Consider the following 11,741-nt stretch of genomic DNA (forward strand, 5'->3'; position numbering starts at 1 on the left):
AGGGGTTGTCTGTGCCGGGGTCACACGTGGTTCACACATAGTACAGGAGGGAAAGCAGAGGATATGGCCCAGATGCTGGTGGCTGGAGAGAGGATAGACTTTGAAATGGGAGCTTGTGGATTTTCTTTTATGGTTGCTTCTGATTTCTCACTGAACTAGAAAATAAGGTCACCAACTAAAATTAAGGAAGGGAAAATCATTTTAGTTGGTTAAAGTGGCAGACAGAACTGCCTAGGAGAATGGGAACAGGGAATGAACTTGAGCTTTGGGTTGATGACTGAGCCCTCCAGATCACAGAAAGGAGGAGAGCCACCAGCAGGGTCACGCGTTTCTCCAGCCGTGGCCAGCTGTGTGTGCGCCAGCCTGCACCATGAATTTCTCCAGCGCTGGGGTTACCCGGGTGACCTTGGCCCTTCTTTCCACAGAGATGGGCGTGTTTAAGGGTTGGCTGTCAGCAAGCGCAATCAGCAAGCTGTCTTAGCAAGAGAAGAGAAATATTGCAGATTCAGACCAGAGGCGCTGGAGACCAGACAGTAAATCCTAGCCCCTGCTCTGCTGAAAGGAACCGTCTTGTCACTTGCAGATTTCCGACTACATGATGCTGCCCGACACAGCCGCCCTGTCCGAGCGGCTGCGAGTGTGTCTCCAGGAGGGCGATGAGAACCCGCGGGACTTCACCAGCCTCTTCGACCTGTCCCTTTACCAGCTGGATACTACCTCCCTCCCGAAGGTCATCAAGTCAGTACTGCGGCTCTCCACTGCTGTGCACTCCGTTCTGAGTATTCAGTCTGCAAACACGAGCCTGGGGACAGGAGATAGGGTCACAATAAGTGTGGTGTACAAAACGTGTTCTCAGACCTGTGATGAGGTCAGCCTGGACAGCCGGGGGATTGGGGCGGGACTTGATGCAGGGGAAACTGCCCTCAGTTATTAGCCTCTGCTGTGTTCCAGGCTCTGTATCAGGCATTTAGAGGAACCAGCTTGGCCTGGTTTGCCCGAGACTTTCCTGCGCAGAGAGCCCCATGTCCCAGGGACCCGCTCAGTGAATCAAGATGGTTAGTCACCCTGTAAGCACGCTGCGTTGTGCCTTCTTTTAATGCTTTCGGTGGTCCTCTGAGTTACCTGCCTCATTTTTGGTCGAGGAGTCAGAGGTTTCTTGGGGAAGGATGCTCCCACGCGGGGAGCAGGGATTTCAAGCCAGGCCTGAGTGACCTTCAGGCCAGTGCTGGACCCCAAATCATTACCTGCTCTATTGTTGCTTTTTGCCTTCTTTGTTGGATCCCTAAGGACAGAGGCAGGGACTAACATTTTTGCGCATCTTGGGCCTGGCACAGGATCTATCAATACATTCTCTAATAATAAACCAAAGGCTGAAGGCATAGCTACAGATGCCTGTCTAATGTCCTGTCCCCTGTACTTATGTACAAGGTCACCAAGTACTCCTAAAGCTCTGACTGTGCTGAGCATTGTACCTAAAGTGTAGGGTTTTATGGAGGAGACGGACAGAAGCTGTGATGCAAGGTTATCAATCTAAGGCAAAGTATGAAATGTAAGACTAGAGGCTGTGGTGCAATGAGGAAAGAGAATTCCATTGTGACTGGGGTTGCCAGGAAGGCTTTAAGAAAGAGGGGCTCTTTGAGCCAGCCGTTGATGATTTCCAAAAACATTTCTTGGTGACCTGGGTCTGCTTGGCCCTCTGCTGGATGCTGCATTTTACGGGGTGAGAGGATTTCAGGAGAGGGTTGGGGGAGCTGGAAGAGAGCCTTCTGCAGGGAGGTCACTATGAGCAAAGGCAGGGTGTGTTCAGGCAAGCAAGCTTATCCTTAGTTGCTGTTTGAACTGCATTTAGCCTTGACTTCTAACAAGTATCATGTTAAGTTTCCTGTGTACATTCCTTTATCACGTAAAATCAGAATATGGTTCATTCTCCTTGTTGTACACTGTGAGGACACTGAGGCACAGAGAAGTTAAGAGGTTTGCCTAAGGTCACACAGCTAGTTTTCAGTGGGGCCTGAATTTGAATCCAGCCAATCTTAACACTGAACCCAGGAAGAAATTATCTGGGGATTTGTTAGCATAGGAGATTAGATTGTTTCTCAAAAAGCAGAACAGTCATCCAGTGCTTAAGACTGCACTTCCACTGCAGAGGGCATGGGTTCAATCCCTGGTCGGGAACTAAGATCCCACACGCCATGCAGTGCGACCAAAACTAAACCAAACAGCAGCACCAACACCCAGCACCAGCGTCCCCAGAGATGCCCGGGCCTCTCTGGCACCCCTCGCCCCCCGCAGCTGACGGCCAGCCCGGACATCTGGCTGCACATCTGGCTCTTCACTGGCTTGGTTTTGAGCTCCAGCGTTTGCTCTCCCACTCAGGGCTTCTCTCTGAAGAAGTTTGTCAGCCTGCTTCACTAGCTGCTTGCAGTCCAGCCAGCTTCTGCAGGTTTGACCTGCTTTTTTCCCGATGCGGAGAGGACTGGGCCATTATAACCACTCTTCAGTGTGGCGTGAGGGGTTCACTGGAACCATCTGCAGTTTTCGTGTCTGCAGGGTCAGGTGGTGGGTGTTTCAGAGGCCTGGAAGGCTCTTTTCACTGTTTGTCTGTCATACCACAGCAGAGGGCAGGCGTTCCTGGTTTACGGTTTCTCTGTGGAGTACATGCATTATTTTCATTTGCACATAACAACTTTTGAATGCAGCTTCTCTTTTTGAGTAACAGTTCTATTAGTTGTTAAATATTTAAGTCAACTGTAGGTATTGCTCTGAGGTGACTTCATTTGTCCTTCTGGTCTTTGTTTTAGATTATTCCTTTTTTAAAAAAATTTTTTAATTGAAGGATACAGAATTTTGTGGTTTTCTGTCATACATCGACAAGAATCAGCTATAGGTACACCCAGGTCCCCTCCCTCCCACCTCCCTCCCCATCCCACACTTCAGCCTGTCACAGAGCCCCTGTTTGAGTTCCCTGAGTCATACAGCAAACTCCCATTGGCTATCTCTTTTCCATATGGGGATATAAATGTCTGTGTTACTCTGTCCATACATCTCCCCTTCTCCCTCCTCTCCCACCATGTCCATAGGTCTGTTCTCTTGTCTGTTTCTCCATTGCTGCCCTGAAAATAAATTCAACAGTGCTGTCTCTTTAGATTCCATATATGTGTGTCAGTATACAATATTTATATTTCTCTTTCTGACTTACTTCACTCTATATAATAGGCTCTAGTTTCACCCACCTCATTAGAATGGATTCACATGCATTCCTTTTTGTAGCTGAGTAGTATTCCATTGTATATATGTACCACAGCTTCTTTATCCATTCATCTCTCTATGTCCTTCTGGTCTTTATTGATGCCTGTGGGGTGTGAGGTGAGAGATAAGGGCCTGCCTAAGAGATAAGGGCCTAAATGAGGTAAGGGCCTGCCTGCCCTCACTGTTCATGGTGGGGTGGGGAGTGAGACGAGGGTGGTGAAAATGCAAAGGTCAGACCAGAGTATTCTGGAATATGGAGCAGCCCCTTTCCGCAGATTTGTGTATAGTAGTGGCATATATTCTTCCCCTTTTCCCACACTGATCATCTTTCTCTTTTTAAAAAAATGTTTTTGGTGGTACCAGGTCTTAGTTGTGGCACACAAGATCTTTAGTTGCAGGCCTGTGGGGTCTGGAACCTGGGCCCCCTGCATGAGGAGCTTGGAGTCTCAGACACTGGACCACTAGGGAAGTCCTGATCATCTTTCTGAACTAGGTTTTGCTTGGTTTTAAGATGAGCTTCTCTACCAGTCACAGCCGCCCCCCCACCCCACCCCGACCAGTACATGTTGGTTCATCTTAGGAGGAAGATTTGGGCAGGTGGTGAGCTTAGTGGAGAAAGGGAAGACTTAGTGGAACTTGTTTTATTAGTAATACAGGGCTTCAGTAGTCAGCTCTGTCTGGGGACAGAAAACAGAATATCATGGCTAGGATGACCATGTACATTTCAGATCATCAGCAGTAATGTAGCAGATAGGTGAATTTCTGTTTTAGAGAGGATTGCCAGGTATTATACTCTCACAGGTTCTTAGGAAATTTTGTGGAACGTTTAAGAGTTACTGAAATTCATTTATGGAATATTTTCATGGAGAAGGAAATGGCAACCCACTCCAATGTTCTTGCCTGGAGAATCCCAGGGACGGGGGAGCCTGGTGGGCTGCCGTCTATGGGGTCGCAGAGTTGGACACGACTGAAGTGACTTAGCTTAGCTTATGACCAAGGCGAGGACTGGTAGCAGGGTTCTTTGTGTGTGGATAGTAGGACTTTTATCTTAGAGCTGCCTTTCATGTTGCCTTCTGGGTAGACAGTCATGGAGCTTCTGATTAGCAGGGTTCTGATTAGCCAGATCTGAGTTCTAATCTTGCCTCTGAGGCTTCTTAATCTTGTGACCTTGGGAAGCTACTTCTTCTCTGTACCTCTGTTTCCTCTTCCTATGAGATTACACCCACTGCCCAGGATTGAGGATTCAGGGAAATCAGTGCCTCACCCAGGGTCAGGCACAGTACATGGTATGCGGTAGATGCTCGAGAATCCTTATTTGTCTTCTCTCTGTGGGGCTCTTCTGCTCACTGCTAGGAAAGAGGCTCCCCGAACACCCAGGACTAGTAGAGGAGGTGACAGCAGTAAGCTCAGCTAAGCTCCTTTCTGCAGTCACAGATCGGTGTCCTTTCAGCAAGCACCCGTGCAGAGAAACAGGCATGAACTTTGTCCGCACTTGTTGGCGTTTGCTTGTTCAGATGAATTTTGAAAGGCCACACACGAGCATACAGTTTCAGTTGGTTGAGTATATTTTAATTTGCCTCATTTCCAGAGGAGGTCAGCCAGTTGGCAGCCTATACATGATGCAAAAGGTCAACTGAATGTTCGAGAGAAGGGAGGGAAAGGGGAAGTGCGGTAAAAAAAAATGATCTCGGGGCAGGGGTGGGGGGAAGGTCAGCACGCGACTCCATAAACCCCTTCCTCCCGCTCCTTGCACTGCAGCCTCGCTGGCTGCCCTGCGGTTCTCTGAAAGTGTCTCGCCCCCTTCCCCCTTCCCCTTCCTGACCTCTGCTCGGGGCACCGCTGAGGGCGGCTGCACGCCCAGGCCCTGCCTCCACTCAGGCGGCTCTGACCAGCTGCACTCCCACCCCTGCCCTGTCTCTGTCCCTCTCTCCTGACCTGCTTTTCTTCCTAATGCTTATTAATCCCCGGCATCATAGCTTTTGTTTATTGGGTGTCTCTCTTCCGCTAGAATGTCAGTCCCATGAGGGCCTGCCTTGGTCTCTTTTTTCCCCCTGCTGCTGGACTCCTGGCGGATAAAACTCTCTGGCACACAGAAGGTGTTCAGTAAATGTTTATGGAGTGAATGAACACGCAGAAGCGCATATCCTGCGGCTCTGTTGAGACTTCCTTCCGGTTTGACTCCTGTCTCTTAACGGTGAAAACAACTAAGCAAACACAATGAGTTGCAGAGTTCACAGTGTCCGGTGGGTAAAAATTAGAAGCCTATTCAGGAGAAGCCTGATAGGAAACGACAGAACTTTCCCTCTCAATTCTCAATAAAGTTGCACTGTCTACTACAATGGAGGAGATGTCTGAAAGGCTCGTTCCATTGCATGTAACAGCGCGTTTTGTGTGATTTTAATTTCTTTTGCCAAGATGCTACGCGGCCTGATTCTGTGGAAAAGAGCACCGTGTGATTAATTAGACGTGCTCTGCCTTGGTGTCTCATCCTGATTCCTACGTTTTTATCTTCTTCTCTACCCAGGGCTTATGAACAGCTCAACGTGAAACATGAACCTCTCCAGCTCATCCAGCCTCAGTTTGAGACGCCACTGCCAGCTCTTCAGCCAGCAGTGAGTAGGTGGGCGTGAAGCATCTGGCTGCAGAGCCTGGATGTCTGCCCTTCCCTTGCCAGCGGGCCTCTTGCAAAACAGGCCTCCTCATGGGGTCACGTGTCTCTGGCTCTAAATATGCATAGAGACCAAGCCTGTTAGTATTCTACAGGGACTTCCACTTGATGTGGTTCTCAGCTGAGAAATCAAGGGCGTGGACCTCCCTGGCTATTAAACATTTCCCATCCTGTTGGGTTGGAGGGCATATATGAGAACTGCTGGGTGAAGAGGAGGAAGAGCTTTGTGCTAGAAAGCTTTGAGCTTTCCAGGCAGCAGGCACTGAGATTCACAGCACAGTTCTCATAGCCCAGGGGCCAACCCCATGGTATTTTTCAACATTCTAGTTCAACAGGAGCTCCACTTGCCTTTGGAACTGTCTTATGCTGGACTTTTCCCTGGTGGTCTAGTGGCTAAGACTCCATGCTCCCAATGCAGGGGGCCCAGGTTTGATTCCTGGTCAGGGAACTAGATCTCACATGCTGCAAATAAAGATCCCACAACCAACACCCAGTGCAGCTAAATAAATAAATAAATGAATATTTTAAAAATTTGTCTTAGCCTCCTACATTCTGGAATGTTACAAGGCAGTTAACTGGCTACGGCTTGGTAGCTTGAAAATCGGCCATGGTGGAGGTGCTTATAGAGCAGAAAATGACAGACTCTGCAGATCAGGCCTCTTGTTCTAAGTGATAGCTCAGCATTTAGCAGCACACTACTGGTTCACCTGTGAACTCTGGCTCTAAGTTCAGCTCTTCGTATATTAATCTACATCTGTTCCCCCAATCTCTGTCACGATTAGATGAGAAACAGTCAAAAGGTCAACACAAAAGCCTGAGAAGCGCCAAGCTTTGTGTCCTTGAACAAGTTAATGGGTGCTGGGAATCCCAGCATCATCAGTTCAGTGGTGTGGTTGGAGCTGGTTCTGCTGGGGTGCTTCCAGTGGGCCGCCGTCTTGCTTGCTACGGCCTCGTGGGTTAGGGTGGAGGGGTGACAGGTGCTGGGCGTTTCATCCTCTTGTTTTCCTTCTGTCTCATTCCTGTTAGTTGCAGCTCTGGATACACTCTTTCATAAAAGACCTCATTGCCTTTTAGGTTTTCCCTCCTAGTTTCAGGGAATTACCACCTCCTCCGCTGGAGCTGTTTGACTTAGATGAGACGTTCTCCTCTGAGAAGGCCCGGCTTGCTCAGATTACCAATAAGTGTGAGTTTAGTCAAATTTTTTTTTTTTCTTTTGTGAGTTTTACTAAATTGTGAATTTGTGAGATTTGCCATGAGAGAAGTTTACAGTTTGTTTAGGGAGAAGAAAATAGGAATGGGAGTTTATAAAATGACAGTGTTGGTTATCTCATGTAAATGATGTTGACTGTAAGAGCCAGTTAGCTCAGTGAGTTAGAGGGCGGTGCCAAGAGGAGGCCAGACTCTCAGCTTTAATTCCTGTGCATCTTTATCTCTGACCTGTTGAGTGACCCCAGGATGAATCCTGACCTTGGCTGCCACATAGCAAATCGTGGCCAGTGGTCATAGGAGCACTTGACTAAGAAGATTCAGTTAGGGTCAAGAGAATTACAGAGACTTCAGACTGGAAGGGATGCTAGAGTCCAGTGTGCCCACCCTGACCCATGGGTGAGGAAAGGCCCTGGGCTACACAGCTGCTCAGTGAGTGGTGCTCCTGACTCTCAGCCCAGGGCTCCTCCTGACGTGCCCTGCCTCCTGCACAGCACGTGGGCCTGCACACGTGTGCTCAGAGACATAAAAGTAACCGTCCATTTTGAGGCAGTGACCCCACTCCTGGGAATCTAACCTAGGGAGACAAATGAAGGCATACAGATGAGACTACTACATTGTTTATTTAATAAATAAAATACAGTTGGGAATAGCCTTAGTTTTCAGTCATAGGGGAATGGTAATAAACGGTGCCATATTCAGTCAGTGGGATAAAACATAGTCATTATAAAAGAGCTTTACAAAGCCCGGGGGGTGACACTGAGTGAATTGGAGATTCCTAAATGAAGAGAGCAAAATATAAAACTGCACTTGTGGTAGGATCTCAACTATGCAAACATCTATATATGCTCAGAGACCAGAAAGGAGGATGCAAAAATGAACATAGTTCAATGTCAGACATTGCATTTCTGTTCGTTCCAGATGTTGTGGTAGGTGCTGGGCAATCAGATATTAGTAAGACCCAGTAAGTACCCTGTAGGAATAACAGACCTGTGAAGGATTAGATGCTTTGACCCAGCATTTCTGATTCTAGCAGTCTATCTTCAGAATTTCTTGTAGAAATGAATAACAAAAAAGGTATAGCTATAGAGCTATTAATTGTATCATTCAAAAATTTGACAAGTCTAACAGCCTATCAATAGGAAGACTTGTTAAAAAAAAAGATAAAGACAGTTTACAGAACTATTGTAGTCTGATCCTTACACTTGGAGGGAGTTTTTTACACATGTAGATATGCAGGCACACATAGCAGTATTTATCCTAGATAGTATTGGTGGGGGTTAGAGTGAGATATCATTTCTACCATAGCTTTAAAAATGCAAGTCAGAGGGGAAAAAGAAAGAAGTTACAGTCCAGTGTAAGAAGGGCAGTAATGACTGTCCATTCTTGATATACAGCCGGAAATCGTTTCAGAGAATTATGGGTGATTTTTTTCTTTCATTCCTTTTCTATAAGATTGCTATAATAAATGTTCTTTAAAATACCCATATATCCTTCTCATAATGGTCCCTGCAGCATTCAGAGAATGGTAATTTCATTTCCTGCTGGGTGCTCCTCCTCTTTGTAATGTAGGAATGCTGGATCTGGGCATAGTGAGCCAGAACCAGTGCAGCTTTATTCCGTCTAGGAGGGTCACACTTCTGGCCTACTAATTTACAAAAACAGCACATCAGAGATCTGTACAGTCTATCACTGTTTGAGTCCTTTGGTCACATTACTCAAGGGAGAGGTGAGTGATCTTGAGAGATATAGGAACCCTACAGGGATACCCAGACCACAGTAAGTCTGTACTTGGGGCAGGGCAGAATCAAGGATGAATCTAACCACCCCAACTGTGCTCAGGTACTGAAGAAGACCTGGAATTCTATGTCAGGAAGTGTGGCGACATCCTTGGAGTCACCAATAAACTCCCAAAGGACCGGCAAGATGCCAAACATATCCTTGAGCACATCTTCTTCCAAGTGGTGGAGTTCAAGAAGTTGAACCAGGTACAGAGCCCAGAAGGCCCACTCAAGTGGTCAAGTGGGGATATCGTCCATAAACTGGACTTCTCATGTTCTATGCCATTCATTCATTCTGTCGGTATTCCACTGTCTACTAGGTGGACAAAACAGATGACGATTCCTGCGCTTATGGAATGTATATTCTAGCTGGAGGAGACAGACAGTAAACAAACAATGTAGTATCTTAAGTATTAAATCTCAGAGGATGCCAGGAGATGAAACGTGGTATAAAAACAGAGCAGGGTCATCAGTGTACTGAAGGTGGCAAGATTCAGGGGTGGGCAGGGTGGGCCACATACACTCTAGAGCTGGCATGGGAGCCAGGACTTGAAGGTGTTCAGGGGCTGGCCATGGAGATAGCTGGGAGATGAGTGTCCCGGGGACTCTGCTTGGCTCGTTTGAGGAACAGCAGTGATGCTTATGTGGCAGACGGGAACTCAGCCGAGGACAGAGCAGCAAGATGTGAGGACAGAAATCATCTTGCCCTGGACTAAGGACTTAAAATGTATTATGCCAGGCCTTTATCTTATCTGTCCCTGGACAGGATTTCTAAAATTAAATGCCCAACCACTGCTGGTAAATGGATATTCATTTATATACTACTGATTGGAGAATAAGCTGGTTCCATTTTTATGGAGATATTTTTAAAGATATTCAGAAGCCCTGAAATACATGGATACCTCTGACCCAGCAATTTTAATCCTCAGAATTTGTCTCAATAATACAATCCTGGGACTTCCCTGGCAGTTCAGTGGTTAAGACGCCACATTTCCAGTGCAGGGGGCACACGTTCAATCCCTGGTCGGGAACTAACATCCCAAGTACCACACCACACAGCCAAAAAATAAAAATAAAAAAATAATATAATTCTGAATATGTGTAGATTTACCAGTCAGAATGCTCAGCGAAGCATTGTTTTCATAGAAGAAAACCATCAGTAGGGAACTAGTTAAGTACCTGGGTACATGCATAAGGGTAAGAATGTTTAGTAGGATGTTCAAGCACTTGGGAAGACATTCATGATACAGCAGTGGGATGGGGGAAAGGCCTATAAACCAGTATGAAGAGTCCATTTTCCACACACACACAGATTCTAGATGCTGAATAGAAAGACTGATTGGGATCTGAGCCACTGCTGGTGGGCACTGGCCTGCTGAGTATTCATACTGGAGGCCTCATGTGTGCTAGCATGGTGCTGGATGTCAGGGTTATGGCGGGGAATGCAGTCCTTGCTGTCTGAGCTCCATGCAGTGGGCAAGGCAGGAATATACGGGCATTTACAGTGCTCTTCAGATAAGTGCCAGGAAGGCACCTCAGAGGCAAGGTGTTGATAACCTGCTCAGCACTGACAACGTGGGGCGGGGTAGGGGGAGCAAGTAAATTCCCAGCAATACTTAACCCCCAGGGCCAAGGTAAGAAGTCTGGTGTGGTGTTTCCATCAGTACCTTCAACTGTATTTGCTCCCCACTCATGGTGGGTGGTGGGTTGTGGTCAGAGCCCTATCTGGTCATGAAAACTTGATCCTTGGCTTGGATGTAGCGTTAAAGCCAGAGATTACCTGTGTCCCAATCAGAATCGCTCATCAAAGTCCAAAACAACCAAGAGTTCACAGTTTAGGTTTTGAACTGAAATACTAGCTTTCTGCCTTATTCCCTCCTCCAGGAACATGACATTGACACACGGCATTCCAGAACAGCCTCTGCGGACCAAGCCTCTTGAAGCATTTTCTGCCTCCCGATTCTTCATAAACTTTTTGAATTATCCCTCAGTTTTTTATGAAAACTGTCTATACAGTCTTTCCTCTCTGACCTGTGGGAAGGTCTGTGCATCTTCTGTAGTGCTCAGAGAGGGACATTTCTTATGTAAGATATGTTCCATTTTTTAAATTAAATGTTTGAATCTGTACTTTGATAATTGATGCATCAGTCTTTCATTGAAATCTTTCCAGTTCTAGATGTGATTTTATCAAAAGCATAAATAATTCTCAAACTTATGAGTACTCTACAGCTTTTCTAGTTTAAAAGGATAGAAAATAAACTTAACCCACCGTCTGTTTGTCCCACTATACCTATGAATAGGCCTCCCAGGTGGCACTAGTGGAAGGTAAAATAGTTGGTAGGTATCTTCCTTGCATAGATCACTCACTCCTTCACCTCCCAGCTGCCCACAGGCTCAACCATTTGGAAGCGGTTGTCTTAGCCCACAGTTTGTCCCCCTCCTCTGAGCTCCTGAACCACTCAGTTTCATCATTTTAGGTTAGAATGTAGGACAAAAGGTGATCATCTGTCCCAAGGACAATGGGAGAGATTGTACTTGCTTGAGCATGACAGTCAATATGGAAATGCACAATGTACTAGATAAACTAGGAACCAACTTTAGGGAAAGCCTGAAAGACAAAGATTGCAGATCCACCCACCACCATGTTTATAAGGGATGTGGTTCAATGGGAGTAGCTTAGCTGGTGGGTTCTGTAAAGGTAGGAAGCGTGGAAGGAAGCCCCTTAGGGGGCGTCGTATAACTCCAAGAGGAAATAACAAGGGCAGGGATTTAGGATGCTGTTGTAGGGACTTCCCCGGCAGTCCAGTGATTAAGACTCGGCACTTCGAATGCAGGAG

General features: G+C 46.8%; 1 protein-coding gene across 3 annotated transcripts in view; it reads left to right on the forward strand.

Annotated features, from left to right (window-relative positions):
• The window catches only part of IFT52 (intraflagellar transport 52), a 28,860-nt gene extending 17,820 nt beyond the window's left edge, over positions 1-11,040 (forward strand). The window contains exons 10-14 of one of the 3 annotated variants that reach the window (XM_027977215.3): positions 584-738; positions 5,774-5,861; positions 6,992-7,100; positions 8,966-9,111; positions 10,789-11,040. In XM_027977215.3, the coding sequence (XP_027833016.1) occupies positions 584-738; positions 5,774-5,861; positions 6,992-7,100; positions 8,966-9,111; positions 10,789-10,845 (555 nt within the window). In that variant the 3' untranslated portion in view covers positions 10,846-11,040. Of the gene's footprint in view, positions 1-583; positions 739-5,773; positions 5,870-6,991; positions 7,101-8,965 lie in introns of all 3 variants that reach the window. The other 2 variants (XR_003591284.3, XM_060397802.1) reach the window with 2 other exon arrangements.
• The last annotated feature ends 701 nt before the right edge of the window (positions 11,041-11,741 follow it).

This window comes from Ovis aries, chromosome 13 (genome assembly GCF_016772045.2).
Source record: "Ovis aries strain OAR_USU_Benz2616 breed Rambouillet chromosome 13, ARS-UI_Ramb_v3.0, whole genome shotgun sequence".
In the NCBI taxonomy this organism is placed as follows: Eukaryota; Metazoa; Chordata; class Mammalia; order Artiodactyla; family Bovidae; genus Ovis; species Ovis aries.